Source organism: Nannospalax galili, unplaced genomic scaffold (genome assembly GCF_000622305.1).
Source record: "Nannospalax galili isolate Female #2095 unplaced genomic scaffold, S.galili_v1.0 scaffold718, whole genome shotgun sequence".
Taxonomy (NCBI): Eukaryota; Metazoa; Chordata; class Mammalia; order Rodentia; family Spalacidae; genus Nannospalax; species Nannospalax galili.
This window is the reverse complement of record NW_008341417.1, coordinates 407,004-421,337: the sequence shown is the minus strand read 5'-3', so window position 1 is coordinate 421,337 and position 14,334 is coordinate 407,004. Positions and strand designations below refer to the sequence as shown.

Here is a 14,334-nt window from a genome sequence, read left to right as displayed (position 1 = left end):
GACAACACAGCAGACAGTAGCAGGGATATCAGAGTATAAGAGCTCTTGTTGGGGGAGGGAGGCTATGGGAGGGTGCTATCTGGGAAGTGGGTGTATAGTCAAATGAGATGGTTTGGGATGTTCTGTGTGATATACACACACAAAAAAAAATCAACAAATTTTTAAAGAATGTTTTATATTTGAGGAGGAAGCATGGAAATTTATGTCATGCTAATTAGTAGAGATGATAAACATTACCACTGAAATCTACCCGATGACTTTATAGACATACACAGGCACCAAGGGTCCAAGTGCAACTGATTGTGACTAGTAATAATCAGATAAATACAGATTAGAGATGCAAGTACCAACATCTCAGTGTTAATAGTAAAAACAATGGGTCTTTCTGCAAGAAACAATATATTCTAAAATGAAATGCTGATCATTTTTAAAGGTTCAAAACTCATCCAATTTTATGTCTTACAGGGCTTATACTGAGTTCAATAATATATAACTATATTAATTCAACTGTGAACCTAGAAACTTGCACCCACTTGTGAAAGAGATGTACTCTTGCTCTGAAGTGTGTTACTGAATATGTTAAAGCTGTAGTGAAAAACTTCTAATCATGTAGTTATTAAAAATTTTAAAAATAATGGACATTGCATGACATGGGTGCACCTGCCTACATACAGGCAATACACTCATAAACATAAAATAAAAATAATAAATACAATATTTTGAAAAAAGATCCAGGTATTTGGCTCCACAGTCTATGATATTAATGGCCATGTCAGGCTCTCCTTGCAGGTACTGCCCATAAGAGATTGTTCTGCTTCTGTTGGGAACCCTCTTATTTTCCTTAAAAAATCCATACACTGGGAATTATTATGTTATTATTCATTTATGTTTTAAATCTTTTTATTTAAATTAATTTTATATTTATACCAAAGTTGCAAAAATAGTATACATCTAAGACCTATCATCTTTTTTTATTATTCAGCTTTTCATTTTATTTTTTTAATTATTTATTTAATAACCACATACTTAGAAGAAGAATTTCATCACATCAGCATTGACATATTCAATACCAATTTGCTGAGCTAGGATGCATCCATCTCTTTCAAAATTGGCTGTAAATTTTTAGATTTACAGTTGAATTATTACGGTTATACAATATTGTACTCAGTATAAAACCTATAAGACATAAAATTAAATGAGGTTTTAACCTTTAAACAAGATCTCTGTTTCATTATTAAAATACAGAGTTTCATGCAGAAAACTTCATTTTTAATGCAATTGACATTAAGATGTTTGCACATGCGTTTCTAATCTATATATCAGATTATTACTAGTCACAGTCAGTTACTTTCTGAGCTCCCTGGCATCTGAGCGTGGATATAAAGTCATCAGGTAGATTTCAATGATAATGTTTTTCACATCTACTAATTATTAAGGAGCAAATTTTTATGCTCCTTCTGGAGGTCAGAAGAGGGCATCATATCCCCTGGAACTAGATAGGACAGTTGTGAGCCACCATGTGGGTTCTCAGAACTGAATCCAGGTCCTCTGCAAGAGCAGCCAGTGCTCTTAACTGCTGAGCCATCTCTCTAGCCCCTCATACCTGGATCTTTTTCTAGCTGTGTGACTCTGTACAATTTACCTGAATCCTTTGTACTTCAGTATCTCATTGTAAAGGGAAATAAAAATTATAAATACATCTGTAGACACTTCTATGTCTGTAGTGAAAACAAATAGAGTTAGAATAGTGGCTGACACAGAGTGTTAAGTGTCAAACTGTAACAGATATTCAGTAAATAACAATCATAGTAATAGAAACTAGTGTTGAGGTTCCCTATATTAGACATTTTCATTCCACTGGAAACTTGCATTCTAATGGAGGGACTTACCTGTGCAGAGCAGAGGCAGTGTGTGTTACACTAGAATATAGTCAGTATGCTCTCAGATGTAGAAAAGAAAGAAGGCTCTGTAAGCCTTTGTCCAGCAATCGCTAATGGCAATGCCACAGTGACAGAGAGGGCTTATACTATGTACCCTCCTCAGTGCTGAAGCGCTTTACCTGACTTAGGCATGACATGATCAGAGCAGAGAGTCCTAACATCAAATGCCTAACTTTCAAAGTTTCAGCAGTGAAACTTTGGAGTTGTGCACCAAATTTTGTTTAATGGCATACTTTTGTGTGGCTTTTGTACAAACATCATAACTTGCATCACACTCTTGAAAGAATCCAACAATTCAAAATTCGTAAACTCATTAGCCTCACCCTACAAATGCACATACTCAGAAAAAGAGTATCACACTTGGGGTTCACAGATCTGTATTTAAATACAATGCTGGTATGTACTGTTATGGATAGGACGTGAATATCCGCTTCAGATACCTACCTCTGAATTTATTTTGAATTTTGTGAGAGCTAGTGTACTTGGCAAGCAAGTGATGGTAAACTGAATTATGACAATAGTGATGATAATGACTGTTTCTCACAGATGAAAAGAAGCTCAGGGTAGTTATCCCAGGGTAAGCAGCAGATGTCAGTCTATGATGACTGCCTACCTTCTCATGGAAGGGAGTGTTTGGGATAGCAAGAACACTGGACCTGAGACTAGAGATAAACCACAGCAGTACTGCCTGGCTTAATTTACTCACAGGTGTTACAAGGATAAAAACAGATTGCAGAGATGTCAATATGTTTTTTTAAAAAAAGAGGAGGTGGAGGAAGAGGAGGAGGAGGAGGAAAGAAGAGAGGAAGTAAAGGAAAAGGAGTTTTTTTGATGGTGGTTTTTTTTTTGAGGTAGGATCTCCCTGTATCCCAGCTGGCCTGGAATTCACTGTATAAAGCAGGCTGGCCTCGATCTCACAGAGATTTGCTTTTCTTTGTCTCCTGAGCACTGTATTCATTAGTGTTCATCACAGCTAAGTTCTTGTTTCTCTTTTACTGTTTTTCCCATCTCTTCCAAAGTGACCCAAACTGAGCTCATGACTTCATTTCTTTCTGTATTTTGATGACTCTCAAACTTTATCTCCATTCAGAGATTTAGTCAATAATATTATTTCCTTTTCACCTTCCATTTCTTACAAAGGAAAGAACATCTGTATCAGATCAGATCTATTAACACAGTATTCCCGTGCTTCAGGTCTTAGAATGAAATATGCGTGCGTAGCTCTGCTAAAATTAAGTTGGCTGTTTACAAGGGAGGAAGATCCATGGACTCCTGTGCTGTGGCTTGGAGCTTTCTGTAAACGCCAGTGTAGATTACTTCACAAGGGAGGAAGAGCCATCGACTCTTGTGCTGTGGCTTGGACCTTTCTGTAAACACCAGTGTAGATCATCTCATCTCAGAGTTTGGCTTCAGCAAATCCTGTTTGAAACTTTGGAAATAAATATAGATAAACATATTGAGTATTTCATCCTCTTGATCCACCATAATTCTTTTAGGCTCCAACTCAGAATAGAAATTTCTTATAAGTTTACAAATTAAGTGAACAAACTAGAAGTGCCCACACCTGTACCTGGCAACCAGCATCTCCATTTATATGATGTCAAATATACAGATATTTCACTCTATAGCCCCAAATTTCTTTCCATGGATTATAAGTTCAGCTCTTTCTCCTTTTGTCCTGATTTTCTTACAGGAGCTGAACTAAAAACACCTGAGGATGGCGTTCTGGTGACGACAAACCTTTAAGTAGACATTGACATGATATAGAAGAGCTAGGTTCAAGGTTGGCACCTGAGCAAAGTCCAGATCTTCTGTCAAATATAACAAATGTTTTATGACCATTTATGATACAAGAGGGAAGAAAGAATTTCATAGAAATTGCATATATGTTTATTTACACATGCATTTACATATAGTATAACAACGTGCATAGATATATATACACACATATAGTCTGAAATTGCTATATGCTGAAGGAAAGAGTAAAGCTAAGCAAGGAGCTATAGAACAAAGGCTGTTGAGGTAACAGATGAGAGCTGTTCAGATGGAGAAGCGGTCCTTGCTGGGGTTCCTTTGAACAGGACTTTTAAACGGAGGGAAAGAACAAACATGATATTATGGAAGGGTCCCTCCAAATAGAAGGAACAGCAAGCACCAAAACCTTATGGCAGCAGCCAGCTTGGCAGACTCAGAGAACACTGTAAAGGCCTCCCCAAGTGAGAGGGAGGGGATCAGATGAGGGCTGGAAGTTACCAGAGGCCATAAACCATGCCAGTCATCCTAGATCACTGAAAGAACACTGGGTTTTATTCAAAGTTTTATTTTTGTTTTAGATACAGGGGTGCTTAGTGATCAAACCCAAGGCTTCATATGTACAAAGCACAGTCTACCACTCCACTATTACAGCCCCAAGGTTTTACTTTTTTAAAAAATTGTTTTATTTATTATTGTTTTTATTTTATGTGTATGTGTGTATTGCAGGCATGTAGTTAAGTGCACCCATGTCATGCAATGCCCACAAAGGACAGAAGAGACTGTCAGATCCCCTGGAACTGGAGTTACCGACAGTTGTTTTACTTTATAAGAAGGAGAGAGATGTGATGAGGCTTGCCTTTTAAAGGGGTTACCCTGGCCGCTCTGTGAAGAATAACCTAGATTATCATGAGGAGATCCAGACCAAATAGAAATTTAAGAAAATGCGAAAAATGAGACTCTTGTGAGTCCCCCAACATGCTGAGTTGACTGGAAGAGACTCAACAGAGTGTACAGTCTGATCAAAACTTCTTAAGCAGAGGGCACTATGAGCGGTGCCCATCTCACTGTGAGTACACTGGCTTCAGATCCTTTAGAAAGCTCTTTGTTCTGCCCACTTACTTTTTTTTTCTCAACCTGCCTAAAGCCCTGGATATTTTTCCTATTCCTTTGAGGATGTATCTCACTGATTCCTCAGACCTAATCCCACTAAGGATCAATTTCTTAAAATTCACTGTGCCTCTAGAGTGACAAATCTCAGATACAGTTAAAAAGTCCACTGATGATGGCGCTCAAAGACACCAAGATCATTCCTCCTTTCCTGTCACAAAGCTGCAATGAAGCAGGGGGGTGGGGGAGCTCAGAGGCTGTGTTCACCATAGGGTACTATGGGAGCGAGAGAACAAAAGGGTCCTGGGCTCAGAAAAGGTCTCAAGATGATAGCAAAGATGAATCTGTAATGATGCTTGGCATGGGACAGGTAAGGAAGGCAAGAAAGGGATTCTGGGCAAGGGAATGCAGAATAGGCAGAGGTTAGGATGTGCAGATTTTAAGAATAAAATGTAGTCTTGTGTGTTCGGAACATGGAGTGTGCAAGAGCCAGGCAAGGAAAAAAAAGGAACTGTATCACAGTGCAACCCAGAATATGGAAAGCTGGTTAAAAGAAGAGCCTCTGGTGTCAGGAGGGAAGTTTGTCTTTGTCCTGAAGACAATAGGGAGTCAGTCACTGTAGGTTTTAGGTTGGGATGGGAGTTATAGTCTCCTACACTGTAGAATCACTCAGGAAAAAGTATGGAAAACCTGTCAGGGTGGAAGGATTCAAATGGGGAGACAGATTTGGAAACCAAAGCTCTAATGTAGGCATTTGAAGGTAGCCTAGTTCAGCTACTGAAAAGTTTGCTAGTTACAGAGATACTAAAAAGAATGAAGTCCTGGAGAAAGGTTAAGTTGGGGAGCTGAGGGAGAGGCAGAAATGATGCCTACTCTGATTGCCTTCCCAAGTGACTGTTGAGGCAGCTGCTGAAATGATACTGGCTTTGATCAAACCAAGGACCCAAGAAAGAAGAACAAGTATGTGAGAAAAGGTGGCATGTGCTGTATTAGACATTTCTAGTTGAGTTGCCTTTGAATTATCAAGAAGCAGTGGGTAGGTGGTAGGTGGTTGACTATATGACCTGAATAGCATGAGAGAGTAATGGGCAGGAGATAAAGAAATACATTTGGAAGTTATTAGCACTAGATGGTAACTGGATCCATGAAAGAAATACTGATGTGAGGGAATATAAAGAGTAAACAGGTGCCAAAGACAGATCTCAGGAAGAGCTCACTTATAAGGAGCAAGCAGCAGGAGAGATCCAACTGGAAAGGAGGTAGAAAAAGAATCAAAAGAATGGAGTTTTCTGGGAACTGAAGGAAGAGAACAGATGGAGGAGAGGTTGAGTGACAGAAAAATGTAGAAAATGATCCATTGCAGTTGGGGGATGAGTATCAGTAGAATGGGACAGTAAATTCAGAACTAAGGAACTAGCGACTGACAGCATGGATTCTTCTTTTCCATGACTTTCTCTTAGTCCCGTCAAAGATACAGATGTTTTTTATCATACTATGGATTCTTATTTTGGGCTTACAAATATGGTTATCAAACCTCTGCACAGTCTATGACTCTGAAGAATGAATTGGACTGGGGAGAAGGAGAGTAGAGATTAACAGGATGCTGTCTACATTTAAGATTATAAACAATACAGTCTGAAATAAAATCCTGTGATAGCAAAGGAGGAGGAACTACTTGTTGATCACCTGTCATTGTATAGTTCTCAGGGCTCTGTATTCAATCTTCCTAGCATCCTTTACAATATATACTATTAGCTCCCATTGCAAAAAGTGACCTGGACTAAAGGAGGTATAGTGTACCTGCCATTCAGCTGGTACGTGATGTAGTCACTTTGTGATTGTTGAAACTATATTTCATCATCCCCAGTGGGACTTGGACAGTAAGAACTTCTCCCGCTGAGACCAGATATATGCACCTGACATTCACGAGTGGGAGGCAGAAGAATCCAGTTTTGCTCACAGTTGCTATATACTTGGAAGAGGGCAAACGGCCATTTGAGAAGAAATTGATAAAATATATGAAATGAAACAAAGTCAGAACCCAAAACAGCATCATGCGAGGTTAAAATTATGTGAATAATGATGTGCATTCGTTATTTTAATGTCTTCCAAGTGCATTTCATTTTGAACGATATGCTCAGATAGCACAAATGGTAATGTGTAATTGAAAAAGTATGTAGGGGAATGGCTGAATTCAATGAATAAACACACAGCTGCAAGGAGGTTAGGAGTCAAAGGGGGTAAGCATATGCCCCATCCCCCAGGGATCTCATTAGTGTGTGAGTGACCGTATATGTAGAGGCTAAATGAATCTCACTGTTTGCAAAGACTCTCAGTAAATGAGACAATGATGAATCAATAGTAATTAGGCCTATAGGTTCTTATTGACTCAGATGTCTGAAGCCAAATGCCCTGCTCTGAAATTCCTTGAAAGGCAGAATGAGAAGATTTATGGGCATATGCTTCTTAAAAGAAAATCCCTCTACTGTAAGAGCAGTGATGCTCTTCTGAAGGGGAAAGTGGCTCTAATTAGTGCAGACCCTTGGCTTCTGACTAGAAAGACTGTTCTTGAGACTTCTGCTGTGAATGTGGTTCCTGTTGGACCAGAAGCAGGGAACAGGGAGAGCTGAGAGATAGAAAGCAGAAAGCCAGGATGTGATCATACATATATTCTGTGTGTGTGTGTGTGTGTGTGTGTGTGTGTATGCGTGCATGTGTGTGTGTTCCAGTCTTAGCTTCTATGGAGGCTTCAAACTCTATTAGAATATTCTAAAGCAGGATTTGAGGGTGGGGCTTTGATGAGAACTTTCTGCCTTGAGATGCAGCAAGCTCATGGCTTCAGCATCACACAGAAGGGTTTCAAGTGAACTTCACCCCATCACTCTGCAGCTGAGTATATCCTCTGTACAGGGTCTTATGATGCCTCTTTCCTGGACCATGGTAGAAGGCCTGGTGCATGCTCAAGGATGATACCTGCTATCCCAGTTGCTGTTGAACTTTTCCCAGTAATATTGTATCCCTCCTAATGAGACTAAAGGTCAAAGGGAGACTGTACAGATGACCAGGAAGGGTTATAGCAAGGATCTTCCTGGTAGGTAGTGCTCCCTGCTGTGCTCATGTTACACAAGACATTCATCTGTTTATATGCCCACTTGTACACATATCAAGCTGTTTTGTTTTACTACATTTTCTGTATTGGAATTCCATATAAAAATTTTACTAAAAAAAGACTTTTACAGACACTGAAGTTACTGTAGCTCAGTGACAGAACATTTGCTTATGATTCTCAAGACGGGATTTGACCCCCAGGACTGAAAAATAATTTCACTGAAAAAGGGAGGAAAAGAGAATTTGAAATCATTTTTTCTGGTTCTGTTAGAAAACCTACAGAAACTACATGGAAATCCTTGGGGACACTCCTGAAGTTACCAAACCAGAACTAGGAATCACTGGCTCTTTTAAAGCATTTTAAAAATGCAAATCATAAATGCTGTCAGAGGTTTTCTAGATGCTAATCTCTCTTAGACATTGATTCCCAATGATGCTTCATCTCCATGATTACTCAGGCCATGTTTTTAGGCTTTAAAGTGGTCCTTCCAAGGACACCAGGGAAATGGGAGAGATGCTAATCTTTGATCCACCTTCTTTGGGTTCAGAACTTTGGAAGGCAGTATTTTCCAGAGGGCAGGGCTAATTGACCAGAGTCTTTTTGTCATGAAGTTAGACTTAGCCCAAGTAAGTATTATTATATTGCTTTATAAGTGGGGAAATTATAGTTCAGAGAGGCTACACCGTGTTACCTACCCAGGACAAATAGCACAATATTAACCTAGCACTATCTTCACTCCAAGCTCTTCATCTTTTCACCTGAACATGTGGTAAATAATGGGGTCGTCTTGATTCCATCATTCTGCACATGGAGCAACTAAAGCTTAAAAAGAAGGAAAGCCTACACAATGCTGTTTTGTGGATTGTGGCCAAGAATCACATCTCTAACTCTTGATCTAAACTGCATTCATGACATTCATTCATTTCTCATAGTAAGTTCCTCTATTGAATCCAGGAACATGTATTTGTCTCTGTTTGTCATCTCATCATTATTATTGCAATTAGGGAGACCAATTTTAATAAATCCTTTGCATATGTACCATATTGTACAGTTTACAGAACATTGTGTCTTTGCATACACAGTCTTTGATCTTCACATTAACCATATGAGGTAAGTTGGGCAAGGATTGTGTGATGTTTCTACAGATGAAAAGAGGGTGGTTCCAGAGTTTTGAATAACTGTTTCATGGTTACATACCTACCAGGAGTAAAGCCAGTCTTAGACCAGGTCTCCTGACTCTAAGCCTTTCCCCCTTCCCACAGGGCATACTTCCCTGGCTTGGTGAGGAACAGCATGATGTGAGAGTACCGTGGGCTAATTTCTCTCAAAGTACTGCTTTGCTGAAGCTATGGGAGCCCATTTGCTTTCCCGGTCTGATAGGGAAGTGCAAATGGTTTCTTTCTGCAGAACAATTTGCTCTTCAACCCTATCCCCTTTTAAAATAAAAATCCACTTCTCTTCCAGATGCCAGACTATATATGAGTATTTGAACAGCCACCTGGATCTGATTAAGAAGGCTCAGCCTGTGGGTTTCCTCACTGTTGATTTACATGTTTGGCCAGATTTCCATGGCAACCGGTCTCCCTTAGCAGATCTGACTCTGAAGGGCATGGTAAGTAAAAGCTGGTCCTTGCACGAAGGTGAAGGCAGGCCAAGGGGCTGGACAGTTTGAAAGAAGCAAAGTGAGGAGAAAGGAAAAGAAAAGAAATAAAACAAGCCAGCAGGCACTGACTTCTGTCAGATGCGTTGCTGTAGTGAGGTTGAGGTTGTTCCACGGAATGATCTGTTGAAAGTTCTCCTTGTGCCGGAGCCAGCTCTGAGCGCATTCAAAGTAGTGTTTCCTCTATTCAGCTTCTACTGCCTCCTTTGTGCCCTGGTATGGCTGAAAGTCCTGCCTATGGAATTTTTTCATTTACATTGGTTTGTAAAGTCATGTTTTCCATCTCCATCTCTGGACCACCTGGTACCTCGGTGGTAAATAGTATCACCCATCACCTTTGCCATAGCTGGATATTAGCTAGCCTGTGATCAGAACTGTTCAGAGCCTATAAGAGAATTTTAGAATTCCAGATTAAACATTGATTTAAAATATAATTAATAACTTAGGTTTGAGGATAAAGTCAGTTCTTAGTGAGCCTTAAGGGTCTAGGGGAAACTTGAGCAAGCTGTTATTCATCTGAGCAAGGTGATAGAGCATTTCAGGAGCCAGGGAGGACCAGATGGCTGCAAGTAGTCTGACCATTGAGAGCATTAAGACCCAGGCCCGAGGATGGATGAAACAGGTTAAATGTAGAGATGCAGTGTAAGTTTCATTTCCAAGGAATCTGATAAGAAGCCATGAATGACAGTCTAGAAAGATGATGGAAGATTAGAAGTGATGTGTAGATACAGGAAGTCACATGGGAGGCAAGAATGGATCAGTGCCACGTGTGTTCAGGAGGCAGTGTGACAGTGGTCAGGCCTACTAGATTCAGGAATTTCAAGGCCTAAAATACTTTAGATTTGTAGTTGGGTTCAGTAAGGTTGTTCTAAATCATTTTATGATACAGAAAGATCTGAACTTCATTTTCATTACCTAGTTGACATAATCAACTTCTGATAATAGAAGATGATAACAAGAAAAGGAAATTGAAAATGGCAAAATTTGTGTTTGTCTGGAATCAGTGAAGCATGTCTACAAAATAATGAGCTGTGCCTCATATTCTGCCTATGGAGACAGAAATGTCTAAGAAGGCCATGTAGCTGTAGGCTTAGTTACATAATTTACTTTGCAATAGCTAACATCATGTGTAAACAAGAGGTAGGGGAGGAACACAATTTATACGGCTTAAAAAAATAAGGCCGAGGTCTGGGGAGACAGCTCATAGGTTAAGAGCACTGGCTGCCCTTCAGAAAACCTGGATTCTGTTCCTAGAACCCACATGGTGGCTAACAATCACCTGTAACTCTAGTTCCAGGGGATCCAACACTCTTTTCTGGTTTCTGTGGGCAGTGTGTGTATGTGATGTGTGTTTGTGTGTGTGTGTATGTATGTGTGTGTGTATGTTTGTATGCAGGCCAAACACTAATAAACATGAAATAAAAATGAATAAATAAACATCTTAATAGAAGACAAATGTCTGAAACCAACTACAATTAAAGATGCTGAAGATGTAGTGTAGATGTTAAGTTTTACCAGTTCCTAAGATAGTCTCAAAACAGAGCAGGGTCATGTGATAAAATAATCATGGCTCTGGAGTTACACACACTGGGTGCCTGCTCTTACCAATATTTGTCATACCCATATACCTACCCTCAACATCCAGCATGTCAGGCCATCAGACACCATGCTTTCCACCATGCTTTATTTCTTAAAACCAAGCTGGAATCCAATGATCTAAGAATTATCATCATTGGAATACAGTAATCCCACCGATCAAATGCAGAGTACTTCCAGACAAGTCAGTAGAGTGGTCTGAGAGAAATCTATTGCATTAAATGAGTAGGCATGTGCCCAACATAGACGTCGTCTCACAGTGAGGCATAGACCCAATTATATTGATTAAATCATGGTGGGCTGGCTATTATAGAAGTTTTACTTCTTAACAGTGAATTTCCTCGGTAACTGCCCTTGGCTAAGTTCAGTGTATAATAGCTGTCTTTACAGGAAGTTACATCACAAGGCAATAAAATAAGATAGGGGACCTAGGCAAGATGGAAGGAAGACAATTCTGGATAAAACCCCAACATGTCATTCCTCAATACAGTTATTATTTGATTTATTGTATTTCATTTGAATATTTATTATTATTTTTATTTTATGTGTACAAGTGTATTGCCTGCATGTATGTGAGTGCACCCATGTGGTGCAATGCTGCAGAGGCCAGAAGAGGACGTCAGATTCCCCTGGAACTGTACAGTTCTTAGCTGCCATATGGGTGCTGGGTATCAAACCCTGGTCCTCTGCAAGAACAGTCAGTGCTCCCAACTGCTGAGCCATCTCTCCAGCCTCCTGATTTATTTTTTAATTTTATGTGTATGAATGTTTTGACTGCATGTATGTAGGTGCACCACATGTGTGCAGTACCTGCTAAGGTTAGAAGTCAGTGTCAGATTGCCCTGGAACTGGAGTTTCTGATGGTTGTTAGCTGCCACATGGGTGCTAAGAACTAAACTGGGGTTTTCTGCAAGAGCAGCTAGTGTTCTTAACCACTAAGCCATCTCTCCAGTCCCTCAATTCTGTTTTGAATAATATCAGAACAATCCCCCTGAAAGTCTCCTATAACCATGTTCTATCCTTCTGCCTGAATCGGCACTGTTTTGGCAAATCACATGCTAAACAGATCCCTCAGTATCATTGCATGTTGCATTTTTTAGCCAGTCTTGTATCTCTGGTGTTCATTCACAAAATAGTTGTTAGCCACACACACTAAAATAAAATAAAATAAAATGAAAATAAAAAGGGGCTCGAAAGATGACAAAGTGGGTAAGAGCACTTGCTGTGCAAGCCAAAAGATCTGAGTTCAAATCCCCAGAATCCATGTTTTTTTTTAAAGGGCTCTAGTGGGGGAAGGGAGGCTATAGGAGGGTGCTACCTGGGAAGTGGGTATATAAATAAATAAAAAAGAAAAAACATAATTCTTCAAAGCATAAAACTTTGCTCCTTAATAATTAGTAGATGTGAAAAACATTACCATTGAAATCTACCTGATGACTTTATATCCATGCTCAGATGCCAAGGAGCTCAGAAAGTAACCAACTGTGACTAGTAATAATCAGATATATAGAGATTAGAAACACATGTGCATCGTAGTGTCAATTGTATTAAAAATGAATTTTTCTGTATGAAACTGTATTTTAATAATGAAATGGAGATCTTTTTTAAAGTTTAAAACCTCATTTAATTTTATGTCTTATAGGGGTTATATGGAGTACAGTATTGTATAACTGTATCAATTCAACTGTAAACCTAAAAATTTACAGCCAATTTTGAAAGAGATGCATCTTAGCTCTGGAAATTGTTATTGAATATGTCAATGCTGTTGTAATGAAATGCTTCTTCTAATTATATGGTTATTAAATAAATAATTTAAAAAAGATATCAGATATGGCCACATGCATGACTGTAACCCAAGCATTGTGAGGTATAGAGATAGGAAGATCTTTGGGGCTTGCTGGCTGCCAGCCTAACTCTGGGTTCAGCGAAAGACCCTGTCTTGAGGGAATCAGTCAGAGTGATAGAGCAGGACACTGGGCCTTGACATCTTCTTCTGGGCATGCACCTGCACACACACACACACACACACACACACACACACATACACACATATGTATGTATGTATATATACACACTATACACACTCTCACACTCAAAAATTAAGTAAATGAATGAATAAATAAATAAAAAGATATTTATTAGGTACCAAGCACTGCTATCAATACAATAAAGGTACAATAATTCCTACATTCATGGAGCAGGTTTAAAGGGGTAGGGAGAAGTGATTGAGAAAATATTAACAGCATCTAGGGGCTAGAGAGATGGCTTACCAGTTAAGAACACTGGCTGCTCTTGCAGAAGACTTGGCTCAGTTCCCAGCACCCATGTGGTAGCTAACAACTATCTGAAACTCCAGTTCCAGGGGATCTGTCCCCTGCCCTCCACAGGTATTACAGGCACATGGTGCACTTACTTGCTTATAGGCAGAACATACATAGAAATAAAATAAAACTAAATAGATGAATTTTTATTATTTTTATTTTATGTGCATGAGTGTATTGCCTGCATGTATGTGAGTGCACCTGTGTCGTGCAATGCCGTGGAGATCAGAAGAGGGCTTCGGATTCCCCTGGAACTGGAGTTAAGGGTGGTTTGTAGCTGCCATGTGGATGCTGGGAATTGAACCTGGGTCCTCTGCAAGAGCAGTCAGTGCTCTTAACTGCTGAACCATCTCTCTAGCCCCGGGTGAATATATTTTTTAAAATTATTAACAGCTTCTAGTATTGATTGGACAATACCAAAATAATAAGAACCATAGGGAATTTGTTCTTTCAGCTGTGGAATCATTTCTCTGGTCGCATAGTAAGTACTGGGTGTATACTTAATGATAATTTATGAGCAGCATGGCAATAATAAGGAGCCCATTTGTCATTCTAGAAAAAATTAACATATAAACAATTTACTAATACCAAATTATTGTGTGGTTTCTGACTCATTATACAGATGTTAAGTGTTTAGTACTAATATTAGTATCCAAGAGAATTAAAATATGCTCCAATTTTATTGTACTTAGGCATCTGTTCTTTACAGTTGCTGGAGGATGTAAGGATAACTAGACAGGATCCCACCCTCAGGCTATTACTGATGTTGAAGGTGGACAGAATGAACCAGCTGCAGATGGGGTCAAGATGTCTCACTGTCCAGCATCTTTTTTTCTTCCCCCTCCT

The 14,334-nt window shown here is 39.4% G+C and overlaps 1 protein-coding gene across 8 annotated transcripts in view; it reads left to right on the top strand.

Annotated features, from left to right (window-relative positions):
• Positions 1 to 14,334, top strand: part of Fggy (FGGY carbohydrate kinase domain containing) — a 409,436-nt gene that overhangs the window by 296,713 nt on the left and 98,389 nt on the right. For all 8 annotated transcript variants that reach the window (XR_003850117.1, XM_017799079.2, XM_029565258.1 and 5 more), the window contains one exon: positions 9,376 to 9,523. Coding sequence is in view for 7 of the 8 variants with exons in the window: in XM_017799079.2 (XP_017654568.1) it covers positions 9,376 to 9,523 (148 nt within the window). In the remaining variant the exon portion in view is untranslated. The remainder of the gene's footprint in view (positions 1 to 9,375; positions 9,524 to 14,334) is intronic.